This window comes from Pleuronectes platessa, chromosome 5, assembly GCF_947347685.1.
Source record: "Pleuronectes platessa chromosome 5, fPlePla1.1, whole genome shotgun sequence".
Classification (NCBI taxonomy): Eukaryota; Metazoa; Chordata; class Actinopteri; order Pleuronectiformes; family Pleuronectidae; genus Pleuronectes; species Pleuronectes platessa.
The window spans coordinates 21,532,354-21,546,356 of record NC_070630.1 but is presented as its reverse complement, the minus strand read 5'-3'; the positions used below and the strand labels follow the sequence as shown (position 1 = coordinate 21,546,356).

The 14,003-nt window shown below is 41.4% G+C and overlaps 1 protein-coding gene across 1 annotated transcript in view; it reads left to right on the top strand.

The window, feature by feature from the left end:
• Positions 1-14,003, top strand: part of phldb1b (pleckstrin homology-like domain, family B, member 1b) — an 81,231-nt gene that overhangs the window by 34,563 nt on the left and 32,665 nt on the right. The window contains exon 6 of the mRNA XM_053423106.1: positions 594-2,098. Within this exon, the coding sequence (XP_053279081.1) occupies positions 594-2,098 (1,505 nt within the window). The remainder of the gene's footprint in view (positions 1-593; positions 2,099-14,003) is intronic.

Sequence of the window (14,003 nt, the reverse complement as noted above, 5' to 3'; positions counted from 1 at the left end):
ATATGAACAAAATCAGTTAAACCATATTGCAGTAATTCGCTGTCAGAGTAAGAGTCATTGAGGGTACTTGTGCTAAGAGCTAAGGTGAGTTGTTAAGAGATCTGTGAGCAGAGTCTTTATTCTGATGAATAAAGAGCCATGACACTGGTTGTGTTTAAGTTCTTACTTGTGAGAAAGTTAAATGCAGTGAAAGGCGGTATTACAGCCATGAGTCTCAATATTTAACACTCTCCAAATAGTAATGCTGTGACACACAATTTCCAACTCTGCAAAGTTATGACAGTGTCACTCAGTTAATCATCTGTTTTGCCAATTTCTGGGTAAACAGTAGAATTACACTGTTACACACTTGAGAGACATATCCTGGGGATATGGGCTTGAACCCATTTGATTGACAAATGCAGAACTCTGCTGGATGACTTTACATTGCATTGCCAAGTTTATCATTCTTGTTGGAGAAGCCTGAAAGTTTCTTGGCAGAGCTCTCAGATTCAAAGTTAATGTCAGTGTGATTGTTACACATAGCCCTTCGTTGTATCAAGTCTTTTTAAACCCAAAGCTTGATATTCTTTTCCTGTTTTCTCCCCCTTTAGACACAGAGAGCTTCGTCAATGGGAATCACCAGTCCAGTCCCGCCAAGTCGCCCTCAGCTCCTGGAGAGAGAAACCAGTCTGAGCACAGTGCAATCGTCAGCTCAATTGAGAAGGACCTCCAGGACATCATGGACTCCCTAGTCATGGATGACCCTCAGTCTTCTTCCTTGGAGGCCAAAAAGCCTCCTGGAGGCCAATCGATTCCTCACTCGCCTCTGTCACCCATGGTTAATGGGGGAGGACGTTATCTGCTGTCCCCTCCTACCAGCCCGGGGGCCATGTCTGTGGGGTCCAGCTATGAGAATAATTCCCCTCCCTTTTCCCCCCTCTCCTCACCCTCAGCAGCCAGCAGTGGGAGCTTTACCAGCCCATCTCCCAGTGGAGGACCCCAGGACCAGAGTTATTCTCTGCCACCAGTGCCTGTACGCTCCTCTAGCTACAATTTCACCTCCCAGCCTCCACCTTTACCCCAGCCACGGACCATTTTGCCTAACTTTAGCAGCGGGGGGGCTGGTCAAAAGGTTCAGGAAAGCCCCAGGCTGCAAAGGAAGGTCCTAGCAGAAGCTCCTCCGAGCCCTAAGCCAACTCGCAGAGGACTAGGCCAAGATGGCTCTGAAAGCCCTAGACAGATGTCCCTGCTGTCCTCTTGTGAATCTCTCAATAGTAGAAACATTGTGCCGAGTAGCCCCAGACTCACTCCTAAATTTCCTACTTGTTCGTCCCCATCTCCCTCTAGTCCCAGGACCAAGTCAACCACAGTGCTCCATGAAAGACCTGCCAGCCCCTTTAGAGAACAGACCACTATAGCTGATCGCTCCCTCACCTCTAGCCCTTCCAGGCAGCTTTCCCAACCCATCAGAACCTTCCAGCCTCCTTTGGACCCCATTGTGCATGTCATCCAAGGTTCGCCGCTTCAGCAACACCCACGTTCACTGCAGCCCCCTGAGAGCCCTCGCATGGCCAGGCGGAACCTGGAGCTGAATGGTGGGAGCGGAGCAAGTAACACTATGAGAGAGCTGCCTCCTCTCAGCCCCTCCATGGCTCGGAGAGGGGTCCCAGTACTCCCAGGAGCACTACCAGGGACAATCCCTTCCTTGAGGACCCCAGATAGTCCCTCAGGTCTTTGCAAGCTTGTCCCAGAGAGTCCAAGGCTCAGACGAAGGAGTGGATCTACATCTGAGGAGCAGATGTGCAGCCGGGGAGTCAGAGCCCGCAGTCCATCCCCCACCTCTATGATGATGGAGGGCAGTGGAAGTTGTGCGGGGGTACGGAAGGCGAGCGTGGGGAATACCCTCTCTCCTGCTTACAGTCTGGGCTCCCTGCCTGGCTCGTCCCCTGCTGCCAGTCCCAGGACCCACAGGAAGATGTCTTCAGGGAGACCCCACCCTGGGATGAGGGAGAGGAAGAACAGCATCACCGAAATCAGCGACAACGAGGATGAGCTGTTGGAGTACCACCGACGACAGAGAGAGGAGAGGCTTCGAGAGCAGGAAATGGAGAGACTGGTGAGTCAGGATCACATGTCAGCATGAAAAACTGTAATTCAGTTTAAGAATAACTCTCAACATCTCTTTACAGGTTAAAGTAGTTTTGCTTAATACTTCAATTCATTTCTGTAGCTGCTTTTAAAGAGATTTTTACTCATTGTTATGGCTTAATTTGACATTTTACTAGTCTTTTACGAGTTTGTCACACAGCATCTTCGCTGTTATATACTTGATACCGAACCGTAATACACAATATAAAAGTTATTCTGTGACAGATAATGCACTATTGACAATTGTTTTTTATACTGAACATGATGGAACCCAAGGTAAATATACACATTTTGTCGAATCAACAATCTAGATGAAAAGTAAATCTTTGATACTCTAAGTTGTGTGCTAGCCAACTGAAGGCGTTTAGTATTTATAATTACAACTATCTCTGCAATGTTCCCTTGAGCAAGGCACTTAGCCCCCAAATTGTTGTGGTTGATTATTTGAAAAGTAATGGACCATGCATGTTTAAACAAGATTATGCAAATGTACTATTTTCAATAAGTTTTGTGTTTTAATGAAGAAAAAAAGCCTCCATGAGTGGTAGCTATTTCTTTTGGACTTAAATTCAGATTTTAACTTCTTCTTGAACATATTTCAGGTCTGTGATCTGCTCAGCTCCGAGAATGTTTTAAAGAATTAAGAATCAGTAATATCTTGATGATATTACTGATATAGTGATATCATGTCCATAGATTGAATACATTGGTACTTATAAGACAAAGATTACTTGTGGGAGTTGATTTGGGCTTTGTGAAATAATTCTTTCACTATATTATTGTTGAATTATCGTGAGTTGCAGCAGTAAGCATGGATATGATTACTCATTTAGTTTTTTCCCCCCAAGGTGATGTGTGAGGATTTTACTGAGGATCTAAGGTTTGTAAAGACCCTCAAGCTCCCTCTAACGCATCTGAAGAAGTTAATTAGAGTGATTATCACCTGAGGAATTTCTGTTTGTGATTACATTCTGCTTGTCTAACTCTTATCTGTCTGACCTCCTAGAGGAAGGGAGTGTAAGGCCTAGAGTTATCTCCATCGAGATAATTTTCGGAACTGGTTACTCCTTTTCCAAACAAACACAAACTGTCTGCAACTTGGCTTGTCTGTCTAAACTGCTGCTGACATGCGGCCTCAAGGCGCCAGATGAGCCCATAGCAACCAATTGTTTGTTGTTTCCTAAACCCAACAGAGGGGGTGGGGAGCGGTGGTAGACATCTTGAACTTGTCTGCCAGTCTGAATGAAACAGCAGAGACAAAGTCCCTTTAAAGACCCTTTACATGCGTTTGTGCTTGTGTGAGTAGGCGTCTGCCCGCCCTGCTTGTAATTACAAAGTGTGAGACTGAGTGAAGCCAGCTCGGTTGGATAGACTGAGACGACATGCCCTCTATCCCTATGTACCAGGTCATGTAGTACTGGTACCTCCTATAGAGACTTGGCAGCGCTGCATTCATTCAAAAGACCCGGTCTAACCCTTTATAGTGAAGAGAGCTGAGGTCTCTGCTGCAAGGCCAGTGAGAGAGAGATCTACTCAAGTTACTCATGTCAAGACACACTTGACTCATTTGACTACAACAGTTGGCACATTAACATTTTTTATAATTATTATTGTTATTTGGTACTTGTTATTTGTTAGATTTGGTCCCACCATGGATTTAGATTCTTTACTGTTTAGATAATGTCTTCTGAAGATCCTGATTGGTCCCTGCATGATTCTATGCATTGCACTGCTGGTTCATGATTGGCCGATTTCTGATTGAAGGAATCAGCAGCAGTTCCTTTAATAGTGTCAGTAACATTTGTAGTAGTGCAAAATGCTTGAAAGACAAACTACAGTATGAGAATGAACAAAGAGGGTAAACTGTATGGACATTTTACAGTCAATAGACATTATAACAAACAGTTGAAAAGAAATATATGTTCAGAAAACTGTTAAGAGGATGTGTAATATGCACATTGCTGTGTTGCACACATTTTCATGAGATATGTAGGTTTTTAAATCATGAAATAATCAAACTGTTCTATCACTAACTCATCTTTGAATATCAGTACTAAACACATGAAACAAAAAAGCTAGTATAGCTTTAGTATTGCATAATATAAAATCATTTAACATAACTACAATGACAGTCAGAGAGCGCAAAACTCCACCACATTTGCCAAGAGTTCCTTAATAAAACCACGTTCACATTTATATGAATTCATTAGATCCAGAATTTGATTTGGGTCTGTACCGAAAGCACACTTTCATAGATATCAAGATTTACGACTTGATCTCAGAGAAATAGATGATTTTCCTCGTACCCATGCACACCTCCCCCCAAGTTTGGTTTTAATCCCTCCAGTCATATTCATATTAGACCCAACGTCTTGAAATGTACTTCTAACATGTACACACTCACTTCTCACTCGCTATACACAAAGTTGATGGAGCATCCTAACACACACTAGTTAGCTCTCAGTATTTAGATGATATGTCATATTGGTGGTTGGACTTAGTTTGGAGCGAACTCCCAGTAAAACTTCAGGAAAGGCTCTAAAACGTTATACCCAGCAGTCTGCATTATGTTGGGTGAGTCCAAACCTTTGAAAATGTTCTCACAGGTTTGTCTCTCCCTCCACTCCTGGACAACAGATTAATCCTGAAAATGTTGCACCTTTCTCCAAATTAATGTGACACAGGCAATTTTTTTACCAATTCATCTTTACTGCACATATAAGCCGTCACTTACGCCAGTCTGTCAGACCTCACATCCTTTGTTCTCATCGTCTTTAGCCACCACAACCTTTGGACTAGTACAACAATGGCCACACTAAGGATAATATTTGCTTTAGATTTGTGCAAACAGCCCACAGACTACAAGGTCAGAGATACATTTGTATGGAGTAAATAAGGCTCACAGGGACAAGCAGCCTGAGAACAAGGCAAGATTCCTCAGCAGCCTGTTATGTTATTGTATTTTTCGAGTGCAGAAACTCAGGCGTGGAGCTGCAGGCCCTGTAATTAGTCACAGTTGACTCACTGTCATGACAGATTTTTCTTGCCCCGGAGCGTCTGGGTTTAAAGCGCTTCACACACAGCCTGCTTACCAGAAAACAAAGTTATGAGTTCTAAGAGAAGTTTGTTCACTGAAGAGACTCTTATTGTGAAATCAACAGGAGTACACAGCTCAGAGGCAGCAGGAGGCTACAGCGACTCTCTTCCCCACATACACTGATGTATTTGCCTGATGTTAGACTTTGAATGGGTTGTAGCACGTGTCTTTTTTAAAGGCATAAACCTGTGACAATAACCTGTCTTAATGCAGATCTCTTATATTTATATAAGGTGAAGCTAGTAAGCTCAACATTTCACTGTTTTAAAATCACACATCTATTTTGATATTTATGTGCTGCAACGTTTGCAGACACAGATGCTGAATACTAGTATACTATATTTGCAAAAAGTTAATCAAACCAGATAGTATTTGAAGTGCAAACTAATAGATTTATATGATATGATATTATAATTGTTGCCTTCTGTTAAATGTATTTGGTCAATCTGGAGATGTAACAAACTTCTAAAGCAAGTCCCCTTTAATAGGCCTGTGCTATTCTGAAACTGATTCTGAATCTGTGAAACGAAAGTCCACAATTGGTTTTCTATTCAAAGTTAGGGAAGTATCTATATACTTTTCTTTAAATTTCACATACCATATATCTTAATTTCTTACAACTGGAAATTGAATGCGACTACTTTGGTCCAATCATTTCTGAAGGATCACGCCTGCATTCACAGTTTTTCTGCCTGGCTCCAGATGAATAATAACCCTGAGAGTGCAGAACCCACAGACACATTCAGGTCAGCAGTGTGGGAACATTTTTAGTTTTTGGCTTGGTCAGTTTTTAACCCTCCTCTCATTGGTCCCCCAGTTTCATGGTGGCGCTGAACTAAATTAATGCGACATTTTGACTGGACTTCACACAAGTGTACACAATATATTATTATCCTGTGTCTCCCTCAATTTGTCATGCTTTTTCACAGGAGACTTTTGACGAGAAACAGGTGGCAGACCAAACATCTCAAGTAATTGTTGGGAAAGAGGATGTGGATGATGTGGGCATTATCATTTAAAAAGATCACCCCCCCTAATATCAGTAGGGGTGTTTAACGACAGGGAAAACTCCCTTAAGCCTCTTTTACTTCTGCTCATATTCATGTTTTCATTTGGAGCATTGGGGCTAAGTCCACTCTAATGACCCGTCTGCAGGGAAGACCCTTTTCCTGAGTCCATCTGATCCAAGCTGTCAGGCCTGGCACTCCTCTCTCCCCTCGGCCACCCGACTGACGCGCTGTCTTGCCAAACACAGTTGGCATATGAAGCGAGTCGCAGCATGTTTCATCGGTGGCAGACACTCGCCCCCGCACGTCTGTCCACGAAAGATGACCTCATCTTTCCAGTGACGTTAGATAAGAGGACACCATTGTTTAAATGAGGGCTAACTTTTTTGGAAGGGACTGGATCAGTGTGTGCTGTTACTTTAAAGGGGGCACAATGAGAGTTTCAGATGACTTCAAATGACATGGAAAGTGTTTCATGCAACCAGAGCTGCAGGATATTTTGGTGGGTAAAAAGCCTCGAAGCTTCTCTTTCAGAAAATCACGAAGAAGCTAGAATACTTGCTTTGTTAATCGCCGTCTCGGAGGATGAAGAACTCCTGATTGATTTCCACTGAAATTAGCCAACTCGACCTTTAGTGAGATGACAGGGAGCTGGATTCAAGGAATGTTTTTTTCAGGGAACTCCACATGACATATCATGGTTGGAGCTCCAGCTCCGAATATATATCCTAGGGCGAACATTCGATTCGGTGAGAATTTAAGAGGAAGTTGGCCTTTATTGTCGAGTAGTCGCTATACCACTAACCACCTGAGCCAGTCTGCTATGTCCCCTCCACCTTCTCTTCTGTCACAAATGTTGTCACGCAGAAAAATCCCTCCTGCATTGTTGGCATCTTTGCCGCTGTTCGTGTGGATTAACAGACCAAATATACCTTCGCACTTGTCAACCCCACATGTTTACCAGCATCTTGTAGAAACAAATATATCCAGCTCCTCTGGGACACCAGACCTTCCCACCTAGACAGCCAAATATATCCTGCACCTACACTGATACACTGCTGCAAGAACCCACTGACCAGAGGGTGTAACTTTAGTCATGCTGAAGTGGTGACTTAGGAGATTTGTATTTGAAGGAAGCAAATGAATGTTTGGACTACTCGATCAACCCAACCATCTGCATGTTTGTGTTTAAATCGTCGGTTGGGTGTCAGGAGGCAGATTACTGTGATTTTAAATGTTTTGGTTGAAAACTTAACAGAAAGAGAGAGAAGAGCTCGGACAGATAAGACAGTTGAGTCGACTCTGTGGCTCTTTATCTGGGACAGCAGCAATACATCTGTTTCTGTGCCCGTCCAAAGGAAAGCTGCACTAATCCAGTCTTGAGACTGCCCCAACAAATAAGCCACGTGTGGATTTTCTCCTCCGAAGACAAGTGGCAGATCAGGACACATCATGTCACTTGATGCACTGTTGCCTCTATACTTCCTATATCGATGCTATTTGCCTAGTCATCAGTATTAATGATGATTTATCAGATGTGTCTTTTTTTTTTTATAAAACTAAAAATATCTTGGTATCGAGGTGCTGCCTGCTGTTTAATGCCCTCTCCACTAGAGGGGGTCATTTAACTGTTCAGGACTACAGTGAAGTCCGCTCTTATATTCATTTTATTCTTCACGGACCAGCTTCCAATTCATTTAAATTGTTCATTAAGTTCATGGTAAAATGTTTAATAATAATTAATAACTAAATAAGATCAATTAAATGAATAGTCGCATGAATAAATACAGTGAGATTAAATAATTCAACAATGATTAATTTAAATAATCCAATAAATAAATAATAAATCCAATCAGTCCTTTGTCTTGGTTTAACGTCAGCGGAATAACCGGTTCTACTGTTGCTGTCTCGGCCGATAGATTGTGATGAAGTTGCCATAGAAAGGTTTTTTTAGAATTTTTTAATAAAAATGCAGTTAATTCCTTTATTGTAAGAAGAGGTAGGATTAACAAATGTAATAGTAATATCACAGGTTTGCAGATTTATTGAATTATTTCACTATTTATTTTGTCTGATTGTGTCATTGTAAGTATTTATTTCATAATGTCTTCTTTTTCATTCATTCATTCATTTCAGGTTGAATATTCTCCGGCTACATTGGAATATAGAGTTCAGAGAATGTTAACACTGAAGTGTTGTATTTCGGGTATTAACTGCAAAACCAAACAAATATACAAGCCATTTTAATGTTTTTTATATTATACTAAATATGTATTGTGAATAACCTCAATTATTTTAGATGAATCATTTGGTCTGTAAAATGTCAGAGTATACTGAAAATGATAATCACAAAATAAGAGTAAACTAGGCTGTGGCTTTCAGATGTCCTGTTCAAGCAACAGTACATGTTAGCTTACACGAACAACCACGACAAACTAAAACGCATTATTAGACAGTTACATATTAGGTGGTGTTTTAAATTGAACAATTTCTCCAGCTTTCAAATTAAATGAAAAAAAAATTGTCTATCAACTAATAGATTTGTTGAATAAGCATTGCTTACCTAGTATATCATTTTTTTCTTTCGGTACTTAGAGAAAATAGACAATATTACTTTATAACACAACAATATATAACACAAAGTCAATTCAGTATTTTGCAGGGTCGGAAGACCGGTTTCTGTGTCCTCCCCATCATTAACATGGTTGACCCACATAAACTGATAAACTGTCGGCAGGTCTGTGTTCTTTGTGTATACACAGGATGTTCTGCATTATTTAACAGCCAAGAGAGAAATAATTACACAAACTTAGATCGTGGGTAGATATGCCTCATACTTTTGAAACAGTTTAAGAGTCCTTCAAAGTAGGGCTGTCTGTCACTGTAACAGATTTAGATCATTATGACCAACAGAATTCTTGTTCATATTATTGTGACAATAATTAATTCCAGATACACATGTCTGTCTACATGAGGAGCACATATCTCAATTCATCTTATCAACTTCACACTTGGCGTATGTATTGTTAGAGGCACAGGGAAGGGCTGTATTGAAATAGGTACAATTTGGACATGTGTCAATATTGATAAAACGTCAATAAATGGCACATTGCAGTGGGGGCGGGGCCCTAACAGGAAGTTTGTGGACCGAGTTAAAAGAGCATTTTGATCATTTGCTTATTTTTTTTCACAATATCAAACTGACACAGACATTCCCTGTTGCAGTGGGTGCTGGTCTTTATTATGGCAACAACAATCATAGAATCCCTTCCTGTGTAGCAATAGTCTTCAAAGTAAAAGCACATGTTCATCTTGTTGCTGTAATGCTTTATATCAAGTGACATCTGAAATATCATTTAAACGTACATGTTAGCCACACGTGAACAGTAAAGCAAATTCACTTTCATTACATAAAAAACATTGACTATAAAATTGGTGCAAAAAGTGCTGTTGATCATGGGTTTCAGTTTCAGAACGAAAGCTGCATAACATGTTCAAATACTACAACATACTAACACGTACCTATGCTTTGTGGGTACAAGCTTTTAATAGAGTGTTCAGCTCACACCATTATTTCATTTTAAAAACATCAATTATAAGGCAACACCTCTACTCTAAGCCTGTTATCTAAACCACTGAGTTCTGTATTTATATCATTTGAAACTGAAGACATTACAAATTGACACTAGATTATACTGACGGCCTATTTCCAGAAGCGAGCAGACTCTGCAGACTGTTTAAAGTTATTCTTGGTATATAAAGTTAGACACTTTTCTTTTCGTAGAATCAGCCTGTAAGCCTGACTTCAGGAAGTCCTTACAAATGTCAATCTCTAACTCCGCCCCCCCTGTTCTCACAGACTCCTCACCATCTCTCACAAGACTATGGTAGGGGTAGGGCTGAGGTAGGGGGGGGGTTGGTAGGTTGCTCGCCCTTCGTCCCAAAGTAGTGCAGCCGGTTCTGAAATCACTTTACAGTACAGCAGGAGCTGCATGGAAGCAGAGCTCTGAAGACTGAGTCATCTACCAGTCCTACTACCGACCTGCAGAGTGTGGATCCTGTGTGTGTAGTTGTGTATGTGTGTGAGAGAGAGAGAGAGAAAGTGAGTTTGTGTGTGTGTCTCATGGACCGGTATCATGTGCTGGGGAGCAGGACTATACCGGCTAGACGAGGTCAGAGAAGGAATCACGATGGGTTGTATATGCTCGCTCTGGCTAAAGAGAAGCCAGTCTTCCTCAACAGTGTGGCAGAACTCATGAAGGTAACTGATGCTGCTGCTGATATTAACAAATATCTAAAATACACAGTGGATTTCCCTGTGCTGGGATCTTTGGATTTGATCTGATCAACGAGTGTGCTGCTCAGGGCCTGTTGGCTACATGTGATTATGTGTGGTTACAAGCTTTCAATTGATTCAGTCATTACCCGTTCAGCTCAAAGGGAGCTTTCAGGGCCGTTGGACTTTATGAGTTGAGCTTATGCTATGTTACATATATTCCCATTATGGCTGAGGAAATTACACAACCTTTAGTCTGTGGAAATCTCAGATCTACAGGGGTTCCTGAGCTTTTCAACCCCAAAATAACTGCAGATTTAAACAATGGCCAGAGATTTGGTAACAGCATACAAAGATTATTGATTTGAGCTAGTTTGCTAACAGATCCCCTCTGTGCACTCGGGCTGTCTCTTTTTATTCCAATATTCATTCAAAGGTTGGGCGGAAAGTTCTTATTCGACCTGTAATGACCCGTTGAAATTCAAAATTGACGGTCTAGAAGCGCATTTGAGGCTCTGAAGCAGTTTGTGAACTGGTCCAGCAGAGGGCAATCACTGTCGACTAGACACATTGCGTGGAACTCTTGACCTATCAGTAAAATAATGCCGTAATGTTTTTTTGGGGGGGAAAATGGAGGTCGTAGCAATCGTCACACCAGCACCACCCGCAGCAGTGTGTGGAAGTGTTTTGGATTCTACACTGTTAAAGTAGATGTTAAAGTAATGATCAAAGGTGCGGCTGTTTGTCGTCTTTGTATCAAGCAACTGCCTAATAACAAATCTGTGGGCTCACCCGTTAGCAGCAGCTGAGGAGGCACCACAGACGATCGGAGCAGCATCAAGTGTTCAACCTCTGCGTGCAGGCGCGTTGTTCACGTGTCGCAGTGGGTCATGTGGCGCTTTATGCTAACATTCTGCAACTGATGTTATCGCTAATCTGTCATGATAATCGGGGAACACGGGACTCAGGGAATCACGTGGCGACTGATTACATCATTTTTATTTCCATTGTTTTATGTTGAATTTAACTACTATTTTATCCTGTGGAACAATTATTGATAAAAGAAATAAAATAAAAACGTGTTACAGTTATTTTGTGTTTCAGTCTGTCCCAGAAGAAACCTTTGATACCGTTGAGCCATTTTGCCACGCCCATTGAAAATTCCTCCAGAATACGTAAAATGTCACCACTTTCCAATTTTCTGCAAATTTTGGTAAGAATTTTAGTATGTTAAAGCCCTCAAAAAGCCAATTAATTTGCCTGAAAAAAACAGAAAATCATTTATTCTGTAGAATGAACTGGAACTATTGTAGAGAGTGGTTAAGTCATGGAACTGACTTTACTGATTCAGTCGATGCACATGGAGCAGAGGAGTGATAAATATGAGGGGATACAATGATGACAGATAGGAAAATAGAGAAACATTTATCTTTGGGTGAGAGAAAGTGAGAGTGTTGTTTCCATCCATCTTTAAATTTTCAGTTTCAGAGTTTCAGGAAGCTGCGAACTGTATCAAAATCTATCTGAGGTTCCATAAGCTGAGGGAAACATGAGAGAGCAGTGTAGTGCACTTTGTAATTACCAAGGAACATCACTGGATGCCATATTGATGTTTTACAATCATCTGAGAACATTCACAAAATGTTTTCACCTCGTATATCATCTGTCATATGCAATTTGTCATGCTTGTTAAGTCTGACATTTCTGGGGAGTGGTAAAAAGATTCCTAGCTCAGTTTGCCAGAGCCCAAACAGACTTGTGACTCTGAACAGTGTATTTTGGGCAAACAATACTCAAAACCTTTCAGTTGACACTGATATAAAACCCCAAAACGCAGTATATTCTGCAACGGTTTGGCATATTCACAGGCTGCGTGGCTCTGTGGATGGCAATGTTTATCTGTTGATTTTTTTTTTATAGCAAATATATATATTTTTCGCGCTAATAAAGATACACTACTTGGTAATTTGCCATGAACTGTTTAAATAGACAGCGGGCTGTGGAGCTGCAGGCGGCTGTGTGCATCCTCCAGTTTGACAGCTGGTGACCGTTTGCTGCTGTTTACTTTTGCTGGTATGCTCACTATAAATCTCCTCTGGCTAAACAGTCTCACATGGATATTCAGCACAATGGTCCACTACTGTACCGACCCCGTGCTGTTAACTTAGAGCTTTCGGGGGATATTGGCATTTAATATCACAGTTGCTTGTTCACAGCAGAATATTAAACAAAATAATGTTCTTTCAACTGACTGCGCACCTCACAAACGTGATCTTACCTCTGCCCCATAACATTTACCAAATCATAAGCCTGTTGATTATCCCCAACAATGTTTTGAAATTGTAAAAAATAAGACTCCTGTCTCGCCTCTAATCACTGTATCCAGTCTGGAATAGTTTGACATGATGACTGGAAAGAGATGCCTCCAGGGCTCAGCATTTTAAATGGCAGCCACCCCCACACGGAGCAGCAACTCCATAATTTCATCTGGAAATCAGTGCCAGCGACAGCCAACATGGGGGACCACCAGCTTGTTATCCACAGAGGTTTACAGCTTCAGGAGAACCTCCTTGTCTTATTCTCCCTGACTGGCTTTGATGCTTATGTGTTCAACAAGGCTAGAGAAAAGAAAACTGCAGCTGGAAATGAAATACAAATATATTTCTTGTTTGGATCACGATGAAGCCTCTGGGGATCAGTGTGATCATGAATGAGGTTTGTTTCTGTTTTTGGAGACGCTGAGTGTGAGTCTCCCCCTTCGTTTACCCTTGAAATACTTCGCACGGAAGATTTACACCTGTGACATAGGTGCGCGCTTCAAGGAAAGAAAGGAATAACTGCTCTGATCAAAGGTTTACAGATGTGGGAGCAGCCCTGGGGTGCTCGAGGAGGAGGAGGAGGAGGGGGAGTGAGAAGCAACAAAGAGGCTCTCAGGGGAGAGAGGGAGACACAGGGACGAGAGGCTGCTGGGAGGAAGGAAATAAGCAAAGAGTAAAGAGAGCGTTGTGAGTAAATGAGGGAAAACTGACAGAGGCAGATGCTGGATGTCACAATATAAAACTGTCTACACTCCATAGCAGAGTAAATTAACTGGGCTCATTCCTAATTGCTGCACTTTAAGTGTAGGAAATGTTTTGTGTACAACAAACAGCATTGTTGCATCAATTAGAATAGGAAACAGCAGTTGACTTAATAATACTCCACAATGAGATTAAATGAGCCGCCTTGTTATATTGGAGATTTTATACTACAGCGTACTTGGTTTGATGAGATGGACATGGTGCCTAATATAAGCAAACCAATACACACAAACAACATCTGTGTAACACATCTCTTGTGTTACAGTTATTTTGTGTTTCAGTCTGTCCCAGATGAAAACTCCAATGATTAAATAAATAAAATAAGCAAATCACTTCTGGGTTTTGGCAATCTCTCTCATCTTTTAGCTTGCTTAAAAAATTATAACTTAGAACTTTACAATACAACATTCTCA